Source organism: Bos indicus x Bos taurus, chromosome 13, assembly GCF_003369695.1.
Source record: "Bos indicus x Bos taurus breed Angus x Brahman F1 hybrid chromosome 13, Bos_hybrid_MaternalHap_v2.0, whole genome shotgun sequence".
Lineage (NCBI taxonomy): Eukaryota > Metazoa > Chordata > Mammalia > Artiodactyla > Bovidae > Bos > Bos indicus x Bos taurus.
In genome coordinates, this window is record NC_040088.1 from 54,135,233 (window position 1) to 54,157,482 (window position 22,250).

General features: G+C 44.2%; 1 protein-coding gene across 2 annotated transcripts in view; it reads left to right on the forward strand.

Moving 5' to 3' along the window:
* The window catches only part of FAM107B (family with sequence similarity 107 member B), a 221,651-nt gene extending 200,317 nt beyond the window's left edge, over positions 1–21,334 (forward strand). For both annotated transcript variants that reach the window (XM_027559889.1, XM_027559890.1), the window contains 3 exons: positions 6,673–6,856; positions 16,543–16,693; positions 18,586–21,334. In XM_027559889.1, the coding sequence (XP_027415690.1) occupies positions 6,673–6,856; positions 16,543–16,693; positions 18,586–18,702 (452 nt within the window). In that variant the 3' untranslated portion in view covers positions 18,703–21,334. The remainder of the gene's footprint in view (positions 1–6,672; positions 6,857–16,542; positions 16,694–18,585) is intronic.
* The last annotated feature ends 916 nt before the right edge of the window (positions 21,335–22,250 follow it).

Below are 22,250 nucleotides of genomic sequence, written 5' to 3' on the forward strand. Positions count from 1 at the left end.
CTCCAGGGACAGTCCTTGCTCTTCCAGGTTGACCCGAGCCTGGACTGGGCTGGCCTGCAGACTTAAAGGACTTGGATTTTTCCGGGTATTGTGAGAGGATTGCTAGAATCTCTTAGAGACAGCCTGGGAAACAAATGCTCTTTAAAACTTCTTGGGCATTACTTTCCAGAAGTTGCAGCACTTCAAACATTTAGTTGTTTAGCTTCGGTTGGTTCTAGTACAGCTCTAACCTGCATGCACCGACAGGTTTCAGGGATTGTTTTCTAAAGGATTCATTTATGAGTGCTTTAGACAGATTTTAAATATTGAGGTGAACATGGAACTTAGCATAATCTGTAAATTTTTATTTTTTCCTCTCAGAGGATTGTTCTATAGTATAAACATAGCTTTTATATATACTGAGGTGAAGTGAAGTGAAAGTCACTCAGTCGTGTCTGACTCTTTGTGACCCCATGGGCTATACAGTCCATGGAATTCTCCAGGCCAGAATACTGGAGTGGGTAGCTTTTCTCTTCTCCAGGGGATCTTCCCAACCCAGGGATCGAACCCAAGTCTCCTGCATTGCAGGTGGATTCTTTACCATCTGAGCCATGAATGAAGACCCCCAAATTTGGGTGACTTGTTTTATTTGAATACTCAGTTTATTGTGGTCTAGAACCAAACCTGCAATATCTCCGAGGATTAAGTTTTAACTTTTATCTTTGTGGGAATTCCCTGGTGGTCCAGGAGCTAGGACCATGAACTAATGAGTATCTGGGTTCAGTCCCTGGTCAGGGAACTACGATCCCACAAGCCCTAGAAAAAAAAAAATAAAATTATCTTTGTGATGTAGAAATATGAAAATGAACCCCTGGAGCCAGGAATAGTCTAATGGGAAACCCAGATGCAGTGAGCATTTATTCATCCAGTTGTGGAATTTTTCTGTGGGGGTGGTTATTCACCTCTGAAAAGCAATCAACACAAAATACCTGGGACTAGCAGAGGCCTGGACCCAGGGTTAACCTTTGAAAAGGGGAAAAACGTGAAGAAGGACTCAAGAGGGCATCTATAAGGCTGGAATTCCCTTCTTTTTCTGGGACAGTGGAGTTTAGTAATGATTTTGCTCATTCACAGGAACCAAAGGCAGAATTCTCATCAGGTTACGTTTTCAGTGTACAGTGTTAGTATCTATCTAAAATGCAAATCTGTGTTTTTATTCCTCAGCTTGAAATCTTTCACTGAATCCCCTTGACCTCAAAACAGCGTCAGAGTTTCTCAACATCAGCCCTGTCTCCTTGGTACACGCCTTGCACTGTAGTCGGAGCCATTCAGAACCCCATGTGCGTGTGATAGACTTTTCACATTTTGCAGAAGGGTCTTAATGTCGGTAGCATGAATGGGTTTTAGAACCATTGAAAGTTACCATCGACTGTGGATTACATGAGGGGAGGGGCTGAGTGAACCTAGGGAGACTTCCCAGTGAGCTAGGGGATTGTAAAGAATGCTTTATTATCATTAAAACAAACAAACCAGCAAACAGCAAAGAGATTTAATGGGCTCCCTCATTTAAAAGAAGAAAAACCTTAAAAAAAAAATAGTTACCAGAGAGAACATGAAGGGGGCTTCTCCTCTATTGAGCTGATCCTCATTTTCCTTCACTGACTTGATAGTTTTTTAAAAAATCCCTTTATGAATCAGTTACTGGTCCAGGGGCGTGTATCTGACAAGAGTGTCTTCATGTTAATTTCTGGAAGAAGATTTCATGTAGCAATACTGATATACATTTCAAAGTGCCTTTACTTCCAGACATTTTTCTGTCTCCTCTTTCCTTCTGGGCTGTGGATTACTGGTTGCTCAGAGCCCCTTAGGCTTTAACCCTCGTTGCTTGAGACTCCAGACAGCTCCGGGGCTCCCTCTCCTGGTGGTTCTTCCTGGATTCTGTTCCTTCATTTAAGGATTAGTCTTTGACTCAGTGGAATGTATCTGGTAACTCAGATTGTAAAGAATTTGCTCGCAATGCGGGAGACCTGGGTTTGATTCCTGGGTTGGGAAGATCCCTTGGAGAATAGAATGGCGACTCACTGCAGGATTTTTGCCTGGAGAATTCCACAGACAAGTCTTGAGACTGGTGGGCTACCGTCCGTGGTGTTACAGAGTCAGGCACAACCGTGCGACTGAGCACGCATGCACACAGGAATGGGGCGCAGTCCATGGGTGCAGGGCCTCTATCGTGTACAGTTTTCAGGGCCACCCTCCTTCTCATGCATAACCTTTCCCAGACCTCAGCGTGGTCTGCGACCACGGGGTTCCCCTCAGCCTGGTTTGCAGTCTCGCTTGAGGTCTGCACACTTGACTCAGGCTGGGACCCCCTTTCCTGTCTCCACTTGGATGAAGGACAAACCAGGGAGAGAGAAGAAGGAAGAAGTGTGTGCCTTCGTTTATGGGCAGAGCTCCCTCAGCCACCGCCCACCTGTGGCCTGTCTGCCTCTGTCCAGCAGGAGACAGGCCGAGCCTGTCTTAGGCCTCTCGGCCAGTGGGAAAAGAGAGGCTTCCCAGGCGCCCAGTCTTAAGAGAAAGTGAAGAAGAATCCAAGCTAGAACTTGTTCCCTAGGCTCAGAACTGAAGTCTGTTCACTGTGTGCACAGGAAGCTCAATCTGTCTCTTGGCACCAAGGCCCAAGACAGTGTCTGTACCCTGGCTCTGACCTCTGGGAACCACGGGCAGTGGGCATCTGTGTGGCCTGCTGTCATGGGAATAGTGGGAGTGGAGGGTTGGGGGGTGTGGGGGAGGTGAAGTGAGAGACCCCGGCAGTCACTGAGTAAGACCAGGAAGGAGCCGCCCGGGGTCTGGGCCCTCACTGCTTCAGCTGCTTGCCCTCAATCACCCGGGTGTCCAGGGACATCTCCAACCCAGCATGTGCCAAAGGGAGCTCCTGACCTCACTCCCGTCTGCTGTGCTCACAGCCTCCACCACGGCAGCTCTGTCCTCGTTGCTCAGGCCAGAGCCCTTGGAGGCACCCTCAACCCCTCTGTGCGTCTCACTCCTGGTGTGCAGTCCTTCAGGAACTCCCAAGGGCTGAAATGAAGTGATCCGGTCTGCTGCACCCACCTCTCACCTGAGTCCCCTGACAGCTGCCTCCTGGAGTCTTGCCTTGGCCGTGCTGGGCCTGTCCTACACTCGGCTAGAATAATCATCCAGACACATGAGTCAGAGCTTGTCACTTCCTGCTTGGAGCCCTGAATGGCTCTTTGCTGTCACTCAGGGCAAAAACCAGAGCCCTGGCACTGGCCTTCAAGTCCCCACATCGAATCCCACCCCTCTCCAGTGCCCCCACTGGTCCCCCGCCATCCCTACCTTTACTCACGTCTCTCCTTCCTCAGATGCATCAGGCTTGCTCCTGACTCCTTATTCCCCAAGTCTGGAACACTTTTCTCCCCAGGTCTACAGGCTCCCCTCCCCTGCTGACACCTTGACCTCAGGAGGCAGGAATCTGGATTTGAGATCAGGGAGATTATCCTTGGTTTAGGACAAAGGGACTAATCCTTTTATGGCAGCTCATTGCCTTCTTGTCTACTGATTAACTAGGATGAAACTGCGGTTGGCTTTTAAACAAAATCAAGACTGCCTGCAGGTCTGTCTGCCACTTCTCCAGTTTCCACCGAGGAGTGCATTCTCTGAGGGGCCCGTTCAAATAGTCAGGCTGATGTGATGGGATCACTGACCTACCACAGGCCCAGTTCGTGAGTTTCCATTTGGGGGAGGCTACAGACATACTTGTCTTTAAAAAATCAATGCAGGTAGCATTTAAGGAATATTTGGTTTAATCTGTTAGATGGTGGTGGTGATGGTTTAGTTGCTAAGTCGTGTCCGAATCTTGAAACCCTATGGACTGTAGCCTGCCAGGCTCCTCTGTCCATGGGATTCTCCAGGCAAGAATACTGGAATGGGTTGCCATTTCCTTCTCCAGGGGATCTTCCCAACCCAGGAATCTAACCCGGGTCTCCTGCACTGCAGGCAGATTCTTTACCAACTGAGCTACCAGGGAAGCCCAATCTGTTAGAGACATGTATATTATTGCTTGGCCATGCATTTATACCTAAAATATACAAATGATGCAGCTACAGTTTTTCTGTTTTAGTTGATTTAATTTATTCTTTGTTTTTTTCCTCTTTATTTCATGTTAATTTTCAAAAGATCTTTCTATTAAAAATAGGAAACATTGTAATTTGGTAGACAACATGAGTTTTAAGATCAGAGAGTGTTAATTTTCATTTTTTTTCAAGTCTGAGATTTACACTATTGGCAAAACTAGCTTAGGCAAGTTATTTTAACTTTTATTCCTCTGTTTATTGTCTGTGGAATAAAGATTCTAGTGCTTCTGTTCATAGGACCGTCACTGGGATCAGGTGTGATCACGTACCCACAGGTGCTGTATCTAAATTGTTGGGAAATTGTTGGCTGCTGTTGAGGACAGTTCAGAGATTCAGGAAACATCACTGATGACTTTGAGACTCAAGACTCCTACTTGTAGCTACCGGCCTCTGGACCCATTTTACTTATTTCTAAATTCTACTTGAGATTGCATCTTTATTCTTTTCGATTATACCCCCACTCCCCCACCCCCATGCCAGGGTCCATGGAAGCACATAGCCACATCTCTCCTCCCTGCACCCCTGCCCCGTGTATAAACACACACACACACACACCCTCCCTTGGTCATGGGCAGAAATAAGATGGAGCCTGTCTTCCATCTAGGAGCTTGCTCACAGAGGCTGTGTCCTCTTTCTGTTTATTACAGATTTGATTAAGTTCAAAATTTATTCAGCTTCTGCCATGTGCCAGACACTTGGCTGGACCCTCGGATTTAAAACTGGAGACGAACTGGTTCTGGCTCTTTCACAGAATAGACAGACATGTATGGTTACGGTGTGTGTGTGCACAAGTGCTCAGTCGCTCAGTCATGTCCAACTCTTTTGTGGCCCCATAGACCGTAGTCTGCCAGGCTCCCATGTCTATGGGATTCTGCAGACAAGAATGCTGGAGTGAGTTGCCATTTCCTTCTCCAGGTGATCTTCCCAGATCAGGGATTAAACCCGTGTCTCCTGTGATGGTAGGCGGGCTCTTTACCACTGAGCCACTGGGGAAGCCCTCCCAGGTGTAAGGATGCTTCTTGTACCGGAAATACATCTGCGTGGTGCTGTTGGGGCTCTGAGGATGCAGGGGAGGGGGACCACTCTCGACTCACCTGGAGAAGTGGGGACAGGGGGCAGTGCTGGGTGTGAGCCTGCTCAGATGGGATCCTCCCTCCTGCCCTTGCCCTCTTCTCAGATCCCTGTTCCATCTGGGGGCACGGCTCTTGCCAGATTAACGCGCATGTACTCTGGACTTTCCAGGGAAGTCCCACTATCAGATGTTCTGCTGTAGTGAGGCCCTGCCTCTAACTTTTGGTTTGGAAAATTTAGTCATCCTGCAGGACAGGGAGGCATAAAATGACGTGTTGGTTATCTTGAAAGATTTATGTGTGTTGGGGAGAGGGAGCAGGGTTGGGTAAGCGATGAGAGACATGCCTAGGGGTCCGCAGCAATCGGATACCTGCCAGGTGGACCACCGGGGTTTCAGCCTGCACTCAGCCAGCCATGTCCCCTCAGCTCTTGCCCCCATGCCTTTTCTCTTCCTTCTCACACAATATGACACGTTTTCATATGGTGCTTGCTGTGTATCGAGGTTGCAGGGGACGAAGGAAGGAGACATGTGCCCCACTCTCCAGGGGCCTCTACACACACGCACTTAAATTGAACACAGGACCCAGGGGTCATCACGTCATGTGTTCCTTTCACGTACTGATAACAGAGTCCAAGCCCAGAAATAAGCCACTTTGGGTGGTCTGTTCTGTTCTCCAGTGAAGCCTCCTCTTCCTTCTAGACAACGAGTGTGAAGAGCTGGGCTCTGCTGTCTGGTCCCTCCCTCTGCGCCTGCACTGTTCTGGCAGCTGGGGGGTGGGGTGTGTATGCAGATGAAATCCTTGCCCTCAGGAGCATCTGCTCTAGGTGGCCAGTGACTAGTCAGTCAACCTGTGATTTGGAGGAAGTAGGGAAGGGCTGGGGTGGGATTGCAGGTTTAAGCAGGGCAGTTAGGAGGAGGTCAAGGCTCTCTGAGAAGGTGCCACTTGAGGAAAGATGCAAAAGGCTATGAACGGGATGAAGTTTCCAGGGTGCTCACAGGAGTGGGAAGGAGACAGGGACCAGTAGCCTGGCAGGATAAGAAGGCTGATCTGCCCCTGGGGAGCTGCTGGCCTCTTATGTGGGCTCTGGGATCTGTACATTTTTAGAACGTCTTAATTTGGAGGCTGAAGGGAGTGTGAAGGACCTGGGTCTGGTGCCTAGGTGCTCATTGTGGGTTCAGCGGGTATTCAGACACAGTGGTGGGCAAGACCTGTGTGACCTGAAGCTCACGGTGAGCCTGGTGGGGACCCGTCTGGCTGTGGGACTCTCCTGTGCTTTAGTTGTCTACTCCCAGAACCAAGTGGGCTTCTCCTGCTCCTTGCTGCCCGCCGTGGCTAAGACAGAGCTTCAGAGGGTTTCCAGTGAAGTGGCGGAGGCCCCCTGGAGGATGTGCTCGGCTGTCCCAGGCCTCTGCTCTGGGCGGACAGACGTCTGAACCGACACCACAATGACTCTCATCGTTCTGTTTCAGACAGCCCACTGGAGGATTCTGACCCCAAGGACAAGTATCTCATCCCGAGAAACATCATGGCCGAGCCAGACTATATAGACGATGACAATCCTGAACTCATTAGGCCTCAGAAACTAGTCAATCCTGTTAAGACGTCCCGGAACCATCAAGACCTTCACAGAGAACTTCTTATGAATCAGAAAAGGTATGATGGCTTTTTGAGCAAAGTTTTCCTTAGGGGACTTTTGAGGTAACTAGATTTGTTTCTTGACCATGTTGAAAGCTTCCTTATTCCTTCGCACATCCTTGAGTCAGAACATCCATGATGTAAACCCGTCTATAGGCTCAGCTGCTGCCCCCAGGATCACTCAGGTTCTGTGGTCCTGAGTCCCCTTCTCAGGTGGACACATATTTTAGAATGTGTACGCAAGAGGCTGGATTAAGGATAAAAGAGCATGTCCTTCATCAAAGAGAAGTACATTGTTTCCCCATATATTTGGGGAAACGTGAAAACCAGATAATGCCAACCTTAGCATTTGTAGGGAGAAGACAATGGCACCCCATTCCAGTACTCTTGCCTGGAAAATCCCATGGATGGAGGAGCCTGGTAGGCTGCAGTCCGTGAGGTCGCTAAGAGTCAGACACGACTGAGTGACTTCACTTTGACTTTTCACTTTCATGCATTGGAGAAGGAAATGGCAACCCACTCCAGTGTTCTTGCCTGGAGAATCCCAGGGATTGGGGAGCCTAGTGGGCTGCCGTCTATGGGGTCGCACAGAGTCGGACACTGAAGCAACTTAGCAGCAGCAGCAGCATTTGTAGAGTGGCAGAGAGAAGTCTCTAGAACCACATCTGACTTAACAATAGATAAGGACCCCCTTTCTTGTGTTTTCATTTGTTTGTTTTTAGGGGGCATTTTAAATGATTACAATCATTTTTATTATTACTATTTGTTTTTTGGAGAGGAGTAAAACATTTACCTTCTGTCTTCCTTGTAAACCATTTGTTAGTTCCATCTGTGTCATAATGTAATTTTGATTGTTGGGTTTGGTGTACTCTGCTTTTTAAATTTTTTAAAATTTTATTTTATTGAAATATAGTTGATTTACAATGTTGTGATACTTTCTGGTGAACAGCAAAGTAATTCAGTTATACATGTAAATATATATTCTTTTCCATTATGGTTTATCACAGGACATTGAATATAGTTCCCTGTACAGTAGGGCTCTGTTGTCCATCCATTCTGTATATAATAGTTTGTGTCTGCTAATCCCAAACTCCCAATCCATCCCTCCCCTGTTCTCCTCCTCCTTGGCAACGATGAGTCTGTTTTCTGTGTCTGTGAGCCTGTTTCATAGATAAGTTCATTTGTGTCGTATTTTAGATTCCACAAGTAAGTGATATCATATGGTATTTGTCTTTCTCTTTCTGACGTCGCCTTGTATCATAGTCTCTAGGCCCATCCATTTTGTTGCACATGGCATTATTTCATTTTTTTTTTTATGGCTGGTACTCTGCTCTTTAAGTGATTCTAAGCAAGATCACTGGGCTAGGAGAGCTGAGAAAGTAGAGCTGAGTATGTAAGACACATGTTATTTTCTCTAAGATCTGTTAAGCTTCATTTAGAACTGTTTTTGGGTCTTCAGACTAAAATTGTTGACCTGAATTGTGAAACTGGATCACTCAACCACTCACTGTTTGCTCTGCCTTGGTGAAAGGGTGGCTACTACTCACTGAACTGAAAGATGTGCAGACAAAGCTAAGCCTGGGGTAATGTTTTGGAAGGAAGGCTTAATTAAAAATAAAACCTTTTAACAAGGATATGAGGGGGCATTCTTCTGGTAATTCTCCGTCTGAGTATACTTAGGCCAGAACTCCTAACTCCCGTCCCGGGAACTCTTTGCGATTACGTCTCTCCCTCCAGAAGTGGTGATGTGTTTTGCTTTCTGTCCCCAACACGACAGTATGCTGCTGGGTTAACCCTTATTCAACAGAATGTGAGTTTGATCCTTCTTGAATAAGTGCTTAACTTCTACCTGTCTTCATCACATAAAAGTTAAAACAACAACAAAACCAAATGGGTATCATCATGCCCAAAGTAAAACAGGACTATGTAAGTTCCTCAGTAGGCCAGAGAATTTGGGAGCTGTTCCTGAGAAACCACATCTGCATTTTGCTGGGAAGATGGAAAGTTTAATATCCTCTAAAAGAGAGTAGCTAAATGGTTTTCTGAACAAAAAATTTTCTGACTGTCTTTATGTCTTGGATCTTAGTTTCCTTGTCTGTCAAATAGCACTAGGACACTTAGCTGATCTCTGAGAAACGTAAGTTCAAACTGCTGTTGGTTTTGTGTTTTTTCTGTAACATCTACAAAAAGCCTCCATGTCAGAAATAGAGGCAAAAGTAAACCAAAATTGGCAGCATAGTCGTTGTTTGAATTAGAGGCTCTAGACTATTCTGCAGAAATGTACGTAGCAGCCTGGGTCATACCTCTACAGGTAGAACATTACTGGTTTGGTTTGTGCGGTGAATCTGTTTCCAGATTTCCTGCAGTAGATACATCCTGTGAGGATGCAGCATCTTCCTGTTGGCCTTTCTCCTGTGCTTTTTTCTCTTCTTGTTTGCACAGCTGACCTCTTAGCTGGGCCCAGCTCAGCTGCTTTTAGAGAATGCTCATGTTCTCTTGAGCACCAAGGTGTAGACAGCACGTGGGCTTTGAGGTCAGGGAGAAATGGTATGGATCCGGTTCAACATTTAACTTGTTGTTTGGTCGCTTCATCATGTCTGACTCTTTGTGACCCCATGGACAGCTTGCCAGGCTCCTCTGTCCATGGGATTCTCCAGGCAAGAATACTAGCGTGGGTTGCCATTCCCTTCCCCAGGGGATCTTCCCAACCTTCTATGATTTTGGACAAAGTCTTCCTTCCTGAGATCTGTTTCTTCATCTATTAAGTGAGGGATAAAAATAATCTTTCTTATAAAGATGAAAATGAAGGAGAATGTGCATAAACATCTACTAAAATACCTGACCTATGTAAGACGTGCTCAGTAAGCACCACCCATCTTTCTACTTACCCTGCCGCAGCATCTTAAAAATCCCTATTGCCTTTTCCTGTTTTTCTCTGAAGAGTTCTGATCTGGTTGTAGAAGTGTATTTAAAAAAATAAAAGTTGCAAAATCAAGTGAGTATATCTTATCCTACTTCTTTAGGTTTTTTTCAAAGGTAAAATCTTAATTTGGTAGAATCCTCTTATTAGAAATACAACTGGTTTTAGAGTAAAGACTTCTAAAGTGGTTTCTTCTCTTATATTCCTCTTCTAATACACATGCTTTTTCACAACTTTGGCTTTTTATTTCTAAGTACCAAATAATAGTATCACATCAATAGTATGTATGAATGAATGAATAAAAGTTGCTCAGTCATGTCTGACTCTTAGTGACACCATGGACTATATTATAGGCTGCCAGGCTTCTCTGTCTATGGAATTCTTCAGGCAAGAATACTAGCGTGGGTTGCCATTTCCTTCTCTAGGGGATCTTCCCAATCCAGGGATCAAACCTGGGTCTCATGCATTTCAGGCAGATTCTTTACCATCTGAACCAGCAGGGAAGCCCTGATAGTATGTATATATTCAGTTAAAGGGTTGTCATACTTGCTGACTAGTTTGTACTATAATGAAATTCTATTGACTTTTCTGCAACTGGTAAAGGACTTTCCCATATTTAATCCAATGATTTTTTTCAGAAACCCAGTGTGTGTTGTTTTGGAATTGTTCTAATTTGATATGTGATTGAAGGGAAGTTCTTCAGGGTACCAGGCTAAAGAGTCTTCTCAAGGTGACACAGTCGCTTTTTGGAATAAAAAAGGGTTGAAATCAATATAGAATTATGTATGTCTTTAATTATATATATCTTTAAAGACAGCTATGAATCAAATTTAATAATAATATGAATGAGGGACTTCCCTGGTGTTCCAGTGGTGAAAACTCTTCACTCCCAATGCAGGGGTCCTGGGTTTGATCCCTGGTCAGGGAATTAGATCCTGTACGCCCCAACTAAAATCCTGCAACCCCCAAACAAAGATTGAAGATCCCAAGTGCCACAACTAAGACTTGGCACAGCCCAATAAATCAGATCAGATCAGATCAGTCGCTCAGTCGTGTCCGACTCTTTGCGACCCCATGAATCGCAGCACACCAGGCCTCCCTGTCCATCACCAACTCCCGGAGTTCACTAAGACTCACGTGCATCGAGTCGGTGATGCCATCCAGCCATCTCATCCTCTGTCGTCCCCTTCTCCTCCTGCCCCCAATCCCTCCCAGCATCAGGGTCTTTTCCAGTGAGTCAACTCTTCGCATGAGGTGGCCAAAATACTGCAGTTTCAGCTTTAGCATCATTCCTTCCAAAGAAATCCCAGGGCTGATCTCCTCCAGAATGGACAGGTTGGATCTCCTTGCAGTCCACGGGACGCTCAAGAGTCTTCTCCAACACTACAGTTTAAAAGCATCAATTCTTCGGCGCTCAGCCTTCTTCACAGTCCAACTCTCACATCCATACATGACCACAGGAAAAACCATAGCCTTGACTAGACGAACCTTTGTTGGCAAAGTAATATCTCTGCTTTTGAATATGCTATCTAGGTTGGTCATAACTTTCCTTCCAAGGAGTAAGCGTCTTTTAATTTCATGGCTGCAGTCACCATCTGCAGTGATTTTGGAGCCCAGAAAAATAAATAAATAATTTTAAAAATAATATATAATTGAGAAGAAGGGGTAGGAATAGGAGAGGAAGACAGAACTGAGATCACAGAACAAGCTTTGTGGAACCTTTGCTCTTTGTGGCTGCGTATTTGGCTCAAAGCTCTGTTGCAGTTCAAAGAGTTGTTGGAAGCACCTTCTAGAGATCAGAAGACAAAAGCAGAGTCCATGCTTGGGAGAGCACATGCTCATAGGTGTTCTCAAACTGTGTCCCGTACTCCTTCAAGGATTCTGCTCTTCTGTTTGCCAGCTTCTGGACCCACCTAAGTTTCAGGCTAAAAGTCTTTAAATTTTTTTTGAAAAGATGTTTTTGATGTGGACCATTTTTAAAGTCTTTATTGAATTTGTTACAATATTGCTTCTGTTTTATGTTTTGATTTTTTTGGCTGAGAGGCATGTGGGATCATAGCTCTCTGACTAGTGATTGAACCCGCACCCTCTGCATTGGAAGATGAAATTTTAACCACTGGACCACCAGGGAAGTCCCTAAAAAGTCTTTATATTTTGATCTGGTCATGCCATTGGTCTGACGATTAGGACCTTGTGTTAGGGTTCTCAGAGTCTTTAGCTATTTTCATAAAATGGCAGATTGCAAGAGGCATTATTTTTGATACTTGGAAGATCATTGTTCAAGAGTGCTTATTTCTGATATAATTTAGAGAGAATCTGCCTTCTCTAAAAAGAGTATCCATACTAAGTCACTTTAGTCGTGTCTGACTCTTGGTCACGCTATGGACTGTAGCCTGCCAGGCTCCTCTGTCCATGGGATACTCCAGGCAAGAATACTCCAGGCAATGCCCTCTTCCAGGGGATCTCCCCGACCCAGGGATTGAACCCGCATCTCTTATGTCTCTTGCATTGACAGGTGGGTTCTTTACCACTGAACCATCAGGGAAGCCCTTCTAAAAAGAGTCCTTTGGGACAAATATAGAATACCCAGCTACCCTGCATACCTATCATTGGATCTTTGGCTTGCACCTTTCAGTCAGCAGTTTCCAGGACCTTCTGCAGTCGGCGTGCTTTGCTAGACAAACAATTAGTTCCTCAATAAATGCTTATTGTTGTGCAACATGAAAAGAAAATAAGGGAAGTTGAGGTAGAAATATTTGCATTTGAATCCATGCAGGTAGAAAGGGCTCAGTCAACAATGTAGATGTGGGCCGACCAAACCGGAAGATTCCAAGATTCAAGATCAAGGGCTGGAGAACCAAAGGCAACCCTCCTCCTCCCCCATAAAGGAAAATATTAGGCCAAGAGGCTTGGCTGGGTAGGCAGGGGAAGGGAGTGTGTTGTGTTAGGGTTTGTGCCAGACCTGCCTCTGCCCGGTGCTGACCCGCATGATGGTTTCCTTGTCACAGGTTTAAGTGTGGCCGCCGTGGAGGTGGGGCGGTCCACTCGGCCCCAGATGTGTTCAGTGGTTTCTATGAAAAGTGAAAGGGACCTTTAAAAGTTGTCTGTACATTTTCATTGGTGACGGTGGGAATATAAATTGTTGCAGCCTAGTTGGAAAGTGATTTGGCCATCCACATCCAAATCCAGAATATGCAGATGCTTAGCCAGCAGTTCTGCTTCTGAGAATGTTGCCAACAGAAATACTTGGATAGGACAGATATAAATGGTCGAAGAAGTCTCTCGCCTCCTTGTGTTCCATCAGGGACAACTGGAAACCACCTAAATGTCTCACTGTAGGTGTGGCAAAATTTTGGCACTTCTGTGCTCTGATAAAGGTACAGGTAGTATAGGGGAGCACAGACTAGATGGGAAGTTATCTGTGGATGCAGTAGTGGGAGGGCTTCCCAGGTGCCTCAGTGGTAAAGAATCCACCTGCCAATGCAGGGGACTCAGGTTCCATCCCTGGGTTGGGAAGATCCCCTGGAGGAGGAAATGGCAACATATTGTTGGTTGGAAAATTCCATGGACGGAGGATCCTGGTGGACTACAGTCCAAGGGGTCACAAAGAATTGGACACAATCGAACAACTGAGCACAAATGCACACAGGAGTGGGGAGCAGTCTATGGGTGTAGGGCCTCTATCTTGTACAGTTTTCAGAGCCACCATTCACCTAGAATACCATGCGAATGGTGTGCCCAGTAGATGTCGACCGGGGGAGTTGAGGTGCACTTTCACTTCTTGTCTTGCTAATATGTATATGTCACCTAACTTTTTTTTTTTTTTTCAAAGTGTCAATTGCTAAGTCATGTCCAGCTCTTTGTGACCACACGGACTGTAGCCCACCAGGCTCCTCCTCTGTCCGTGGGATTTCGCAGGCAAGATTACTGGAGTGGGTTGCCATTTCCTTCTCCAGAGGGTCTTCCCAACCCAGGGATTGAACCCAGGTCTCCTGCATTGCAGGCAGATTCTTTACCATCTGAGCCACCAGGGAAGCCCTAAAAAACATTGTTTTTTTCAAAGAGGACTCACTAATTTAAAAAATCAACTTGGTCCACTATAAAAGTCACAGTAAGCAATTTGGGAATAACTCTTGGTCTTGAGTGGTACCATGGCCCCCAGACCAAGTTGTCAGTTGAAAGTTCTTGTTAATTGTATATGTCAGAATGGATTAAAGATAATCAATGTTGTCATGCAGAGGCTTATACTGTCATTTTTATGAAACTTGAGAGAAACTAATTTCTGCCTGTGTATGCTCTCTGGGAAGTCTGATCCAGTTTTAGACTCAGAGAATCACATAGATAGTGCTTGCCTTTTTCCATTTAGCACAAAGTTAAGTGAGCTGCTTAATAAAATATTAATTCAATTTGTATGACTTCTTGACTATTATAAGTGCAGGACATTTATCATATAAGCACCATTTTCCTGAGTTTTGTGTTACTAAATATTTTATCTTACTGCACTATTGGGTAAAATCTTTGAACAGAAAATGAATATGTGTATTAGTTAAACCCATTCACATGTTTCTGTAGAGTGCCAGCTTAATGCATCATACATCAGTTTGTTCAACAGCTTTTGCATAATCCAGAACACTTAATAACAGTTGAGGTTAATTTCTCCAGTGAATTATAGTTTGAAATTTAAATTGTGCAGGTAACTAAGTTCTTAATTCTATAATTTAAATCCCTTAACTCTGTAAGTGTCATAGTGAGAGTTTTTAATAGTCATGAAGCTCAGTGGGTCTTTTTCAGATTATTTACAAACAGATTTTCCGGTGCTCAGTGACACCTAAGTCTATAGGAGGAAAGTACCGTAAGCAACTTTTTTATTGCACTGAGTAAAGATTTGGTTTCTGGAGTAGTCTGCCTATACTTCTCTCCACCTCATACAATCTTAATAACTGGGAAACAAATTGTAATTAAATCACAAAATAGCCTCCTCTATTTCACTGGAAATATGGCTGAATTTAGTATTTTCTTTTTTTTTTTTAAACCAAAGGTTCTGCTAATGAAAATGGGGAAAGGGAAGATATACATGTTATTTTGTGTCCTTTATCTTCAGTGATGGATTATACTCATCTTTACTTTACAAACAGCAGCTTTGAAAAAATCATTTATTGTGATTTTAAAAGTAGGTAGAGAGGAGAGATGCCAGAATTTTAAAAATTCCAATAGATGAAGAAGTATGATGTTTGCAAGTATGATTAGTTTGCAAAATATGATAGGGTGAACTTGAAAGAGATTGAAGCAAGGGTGTTGTTGAGATTCTTAAAACCAGAACGTGTTTTGGAAATTCTTTAAGTTATTCAGATGACTGCTGGTTGATTAGTTGCCTTAGCTGATTGGAGTAGTTTGGAGAACAGCCACGGAGATTGATGGGCCCGGTGCACAGACTCCTCAGTGATGATATCATCACTGAGGCCGGCAGGTGTGTAGGGAGGCACATGGGCCTCCGCGGTCCTGGGCTGATCCAGCAGAGCTGGTTTCCTGCAGCCCAGACAAGCACGAGTTCCTGTTGTGGCTGTGTGTGTGCTCGTGGGTGCGAGTGTGATAGCACTGTCACTTATCCCCTTGGCTGTCTGACCTTGATAATGCTCTTCCTGTTCTGTAACTTGTTGTGTTTTTGTCATCAGTGTGAACACAGAGTTGAGACACTTTAGGGGCCAGTGGAGCCTGGCTCAAGAGAGGGAGGACGGTGAACAGGAGGTGGGCAGCTAAGACAGCACAGAGGGTCGGGGCATGGGGGAGTCCAGACTGGAGGAACAACCTGGCCAAACCCTGAGGAACAACCTGGCCAACAACCCTGGCTGAAGAAATGGAGACTGGGCAAATCCCAGCTGATTTTAGCATAGAAATCCCTTCTACGAAAGCATCAATGAATGTCCTTCCTCTGACCTGGCTCAAACCTTTCAGATGAGAGCTGACAGGGAATGACCTAAGTTTGGGTTTTGTTTCGCCCCATATGAAGAGCTGGCAGCCTGATCCATCGCTCCCTGAAGCCTGACTTCCAAGCATTGTCAGCAGTTGAACTGTGTGTCTGAAATGGTTCCAGAGCACTGGCCTGGGAGTCGGGATCTGGATTTGCCGTGGCCACAACCCCAGCAGTGATAGAGCCTTGGGTGTGCCTTGGGATGTGTGAGAATCCTCTCCCAAGTCTGAAAGAGGGAGGGTTGGAGGAGGTTTCCAGGCCATTTTGTTGAGCTTTCTACTAGCTTCTCTCCAGGCTACATTTAATACTTGGGGTCAGGGGCTCCATCTTGGGAAACTTCCCCTGGAATTCTGGGTGGAGGCAACTTCCTCTCCAGTATAGGTGACCATCACACGCTCTGAATGAGCGTGCTATTCCTGAACTCCCCCCACAAACCACAGACACTAGCCTCCCTTGCATGGCCTAGTATCTGGCATGCAGTACAGATTTTATTGAGCAGCGGGTTTTGCTTACTCTTAGAAGGATGCCCTTGCCCTTTGCTTCCATGCTTGTGAATTGCTGAGGCTCCTCAGTGCTGACTGTTAGTTGGTAGTAGGCGTCACAGTCATGCTAAGCTACTGGGCCCTTCTGTGGTTGGTGCCTAAATTTCTGATCATGAAATATGTATCCATTAGATTACAAATTTTGTTAATGCTTTAAAAATTTTTTCAATTTAATTTTTTTTTTTACTTTTTTTCAATTAAAATTTTTTTGAAGTACAGTATTGCATTAGTTTGAGGTGTTCAGCAAAGTGATTTGTTAATGCTTTTTTTGTAGGGGTCTTGCCCCTCAGAATAAACCAGAACTGCAGAAAGTGATGGAAAAGAGAAAACGAGATCAAGTAATAAAGCAGAAGGAAGAAGAAGCACAAAAGAAGAAATCTGACTTGGAAATAGAACTATTAAAACGGCAGCAGAAGTTGGAGCAGGTAAGGGTGATTGGGGGTAAAGGCGGGGGTTTTTTATTGAGATATTTGACATAAAATATTGTTTGAGGGAAAGTACATTGATTTTATACATTTGTATCACAATTGTCATTGTAATGTTAGCCCACACTTCTGTCATATAATTACCCTTTCTTCTAGTGGTGGGGCGGAGAAGGCAAGGGCAACCCACTCCAGTACTCTTGCCTGGAAAATCCCATGGACGGAGGAGTCTGGTAGTCTGCAGTCCATGGGTCGCTAAGAGTCAGACACGACTGAGCAACTTCACTTTCACTTTTCACTTTTATGCATTGGAGAAGGAAACAGCAACCCACTCCAGTGTTCTTGCCTGGAGAATCTCAAGGACGGCAGAGCCTGGTGGGGTGCCGTCTACTGGGTCGCACGGACAGGACTGAAGCGATTTAGCAGCAGCAGCAGCAGCTAGTGGTAGGGAGTGTTCTAGTTTCTTAATGTTCATGTTTATAATTGCTTTGCTCCCTGTAACCCCTGGACTATGTATTAGGTCTCCAGGACTTATCTTCTAGTTGGGAGTTCAGTTCAGTTCAGTTGCTCAGTCGTGTCCGACGCTTTGTGACCCCATGAACCGCAGCACGCCAGGCCTCCCTGTCCATCACCAACTCCCGGAGTCCACCCAAACCCATGTCCATTGTGTCGGTGATGCCATCCAACCATCTCATCCTCTGTTGTCCCCTTCTCCTCCTGCCCCCAATCCCTCCCATCATCAGGGTCTTTTCAAATGAGTCAGCTCTTTGCATCAGGTGGCCAAAGTATTGGAGTTTCAGCTTCAACATCAGTCCCTCCAATCAACACCTAGGACTGATCTCCTTTAGGATGGACTGGTTGGATCTCCTTGGAGTCCAAGGGACTCTCAAGAGTCTTCTCCAACACCACAGTTCAAAAGCATCAATTCTTCAGCATTCAACTTTCTTAATAGTCCAACTCTCACATCCATATATGACCACTGGAAAAACCATAGCCTTGACTAGACGGACCTTTGTTGGCAAAGTAATGTCTCTGCTTTTTAATATGCTGTCTAGGTTGGTCATAACTAGGTTGGTCCTTCCAAGGAGCAAGCGTCTTTTAATTTCATGGCTGCAATCACCATCCGCAGTGATTTTGGAGCCCAGAAAAATAAAGTCAGCCACTGTTTCCCCATCTATTTCCCATGAAGTGATGGGACCGGATGCAATGATCTTAGTTTTCTGAAAGTTGCGAGTGTGTACCCTTAATCGCATCTTTCCCATTCCCCCAGCCTAAGTCCCTGCTAGTCCCCATTTTACCCTCTGTTTTTAGATTCTACATATAAGAGAGATCATACAGTACTTGTCTTTCCCTGACTTACCTTGTTCAGAATTTCCCAGGCATGTCGGATATAAGTGTTTATATACAGTGAAAGGAAAAGCTGAGACAGATGTCTGCAGGTGGACTAAAAGACATTCAAGATAAAGAGAAAGATTCTGTTGAGGGTCTAGAAGAGATCAGGGAGGCACAGCCAAAGCCAGGGACTACCATTGAATTTACAGCCCAGTGCTGGAGCTCAAGCACATGAGTGAAGTTCAGCTTCCCTCACAACATATGTGTGTTTCCCTCAGCTCTTGTTTTCATCCTTAACCTTGATCTTCAAGTTCTCGTCACCCCCCAGGGTTTCAGCAACAACCAGTGGGCTGCTGCTTCTGTGCAGAATTCTTACCCCAGGACCTAGATCCCACCACATATATGAAAACATAAATATATTTTAAAGTGGAGACAGGAGAAGGTTTTCTTCTGTTGGGAATCGAAGTCATTAGGGCCTTTGGGAAGAGAAAACAGTGTTTTGGAAAGCCTCTCCCTTTGTAAATACTTGGTAAATAATTCTCCTGTTTCTGAATTCTGTTTAGCTTGAACTTGAGAAACAGAAATTGCAAGAAGAGCAAGAAAATGCCCCAGAGTTTGTGAAGGTTAAAGGCAATCTCAGAAGAACAGGCCAGGAAGTGGCGCAAACCCAGGAGTCGTAGGTCCAGGCTGCAGAGACCACGCACCCAGCCCAGCACACAGAAGGCCTGTGCCAGGGCCTCCCTAGCGCCTAAGCTCAGGGCCAAAGCCCCTGGAGTGAATCCCAGCCAGCAGAGATCTGTTACTTTCAAAAGGGTTTGATTTTGGTTTTTCTCCCATCCGGGTGGGTGAGTCGTCTGTGACTGTTGCAGTTCCTATTCGCCAAACAAAGGATGTTGACCAGCACTTAAGGTGGGATAGTGGACCTGTGTTCAAAGACTTTTAAAAGACAACAGCAAGAAACAAGGGAAGAGGACACTGGAATAAATTCTTGAGAGTTGCACTACTTGGTTTTTCTTTCAATCCAAGTTTAGTGGGGCACAGAGCCTTTTCTCTTTCAAAACCTAAAGGAGACACCTTTCGTTCTTCCTTTCTTATCTATCCAATAATTTAGATTGCACAGAAATGCATTGAATCTGTTACATCCACCGTTTGTAAATTCCGTTTTCTTGTCTCATTTACACTCTCACCCAGTTTAGGCTTCACGCTGGAGAATGTGAATATTCATGTTGAGCACAGCTGTTACCTTTGTTGACATTAAGATTCAGAAATAGGATGAGGAGGTGTAAAAATACAGAAACAAAATTTAGAAACAAAACTCTGTAAATGTCCATCTTGATCTTATTTTCATTCCTGCTGGTTTTCTGAGGCTTCACGGTGACCTTCTACTTCAGGGAAGGTGTGTCCTACAAATCCGGGTATTGCTTTGATAACTGTTAGGGCTTTTGTTTCATTTTTGTTTTTAATTTCTTGCTCATTTAGTCCTTTCATGTGAAATAATCTCCCAGCCCTTCGAGAAATAAAAACTAGTCCGAATAGCCCAACTTCAGTGTCAAAGGAGTGCGTTCAAGTCTTTTGGTTTCTTCTGAGAACAGTATGGGGAAAGCTCCCACCGGAAGCTTGGGAAGGAAGAGTTCTTTGGGCTTTTTGATGTGAAATGAATATGAACTGGTCTCTGGAAGAATTATAGCATTTATGCATTTTGAATATTATTTGAATCCAAGCTTTGAAATTCTCTAATGATCACCAGCTCTTTGCCCTTTTTCCTTGTGAAGGAAGACTGTCTCATCCCTACCTTCGTGATGGTGATACTGTTGGTAAGGATGATGTTATGACCACTGTTGATCTCTCAGGAACAGCTGAGGGGATGGGGCACACTCAGTCTGTGCTCTCCAACTGGCATATTATCCTCCACATGAACCCCGAATTACCAACTTTACAGCAGATTCTTAATGCAAAATCCATTCTCTGTCATCAGTATGGGCAGGGGAAGCATTTCTACTTGGGGTGGTTTAGAAGAATCTGTGTGGATCCAGTATGTTCTCTGTAGAAATTACTTATCCAGTAAGTTCGACATTGAAGGCTCTTCTTATAATTCAAGAATCAAAGAAAGCTGGATCCTAAGCTTTTGAATCCTTAATCAGCCTAGTAGAAATTAGCTTTCTCTGGGAATTCTGCAGTTTTCATGGTTGGCCATTAGGCTTCTATTCATCCCTAATGTGAACAAGACAAAAGTAAATGCAGAGATAATGTACTGCTAGTCAGAGAACATGTGGACTACACCTGAAACATTTCTTTCATCAGCAAGTATTATATGAATAAAATACGAGGTGCTTAGGATAAAATGTTGCTGTATAGTAATTTGCTTTGGAAGGATGGAAGGATACCTATTTTTTCCCATCCTTCTTTTTGCAAGAAGAAAGTGCGTTAACTAAGCATCTTGAAAGTACATTTCTGATTGCACATTGACTAGAGTTCTTTCTCTGTGTATACGAAATAGTGATGCGATTTATAAAATGAAGATTCAAAACTAGCTCATAGCCTTTAATCCAGCTGGATATGCAAGATCTTTAGATCCTGTATCCTTGAAGCAATTCTGCCACTTGATAAAATTTTCAAGGGCCCAGACAGGCTTCTTCAGAAGGACCAATTCTGTTCCCAGAACTTACCTAGAATTCATGCTTCACTGGGAAAAGCTAAATTCCAAAAGCATTTCCCTCTCAATCTCACTCACAAATCTGCAAAAGTAGTAGTGGTTGGTAGTCCAAGGTCTGGCTGAAAGAAGACTTGTAAATAGTGTCAAGTTAAGTTTCCTCGCTAAACAGTGGAATGTACAGATAGAAAAGCTTTTTGAAGTTGCCAGGTCAGCCCGGCTCATAAGCTTGAGTTTAAAAAGGCATCATTCTCTCCCTCCCTGCTGCCCCACACTTCAATACTCTACAGTCCAAACCTCTAGGACTCACGGACATCTGAGCAGTTTTGGGCTTTGAGCCACTTTTTGACAAAAATGGCTCCATTTTTCCACTCTATGGTTTTCTTAAAATAGCTCAGTGTTTTCTAATCTCCAAGTAGGAAGGTAGTGTTGCTTTCTAAGCTACCACAGTTGACTTTATTCTTCTACTCTGAAAAATGTTCACTTGTTTGAGTGTATATAATATATATAAAGGGAGCCTTAATGGATTTGTTTTCATAATTTAATATTTTTTGTATTTGCTCTTGTATAATTGTTTTTAATGGAAAGTATTACAGAATTAAGGGTGGAATTCTTAGAACCAAAGTTATTCTTAATAAAAATCACCACATGCTTGGACCATACAGCTGTGTTTTGTCTGATCTATTTAAGGTGGATGTCTGGAAGGGATGTGGGGGGTGCTGTGTTCAATTCAAGGGTTAGAAGGTGGTTCTGGGGTTTCCCTCTGATGGTCTTCCCCGCCAAATCAGTTATGTCCTCTTGTCTTATGTCAGTCAAGGCTGGCAGTCTATTCTGTCAGGCAAATTCATGCTAAAATATTATGTTACACTTAGAATATGTGGTATTTTAGCAGCAGCTGTTAGTTCTTCAGATCAGAGTATTCTGCATTTTAAGTAGCTTGGTAGAAGAGTGGGAGATACATTTTTGGAAGGGCCACGTTTTAGTGCTTGTGAGCATGTATGGCATAAGTATGACCATGGAATTATTTTGCTAATTCAGCTAAATTAATTTCATCCTCAAAGAAGTCACTTTGGGAAGCTGAAGACATGATTACATTATACTATTGGTTGTAATAGCCTTGGAGAGTCAAATTACTTTATAATTGTGCCCTTATTTTTCATCCCCAAATTACTACTCAGCTCATTCACCCAGCTCCAATATCTTTGGACTGTTTTAAAAGAAATTATATCTACTCCGGGCAGTGAAGATTTTCTATGTCTAGGGTTATACCATGAGCTCCAAAGGCCGATGCAGAAGGTGGGCTACAAAAATAATTTGAGGAATAACTACATCTTTGGAATAACTAGGCAGTTTTCCAAGGTGACAGTTTTGAGGCCATTGGTCCATTTCATTAGACCATTGTGTGGTTCTTACAGTATAGTCATAGATTTGAAAAAAAAAACAGAGGTCAATTAACACAGTATTGACTTTAGTCAATATTAACACCTCAGGCTTTAGTTTCTGTAAAACTCCCTTGGTCGATAATGTGTAAATATGTTTGATAAGATTTAAAATGTTATAGTGCAGCTAAAAAAAAGG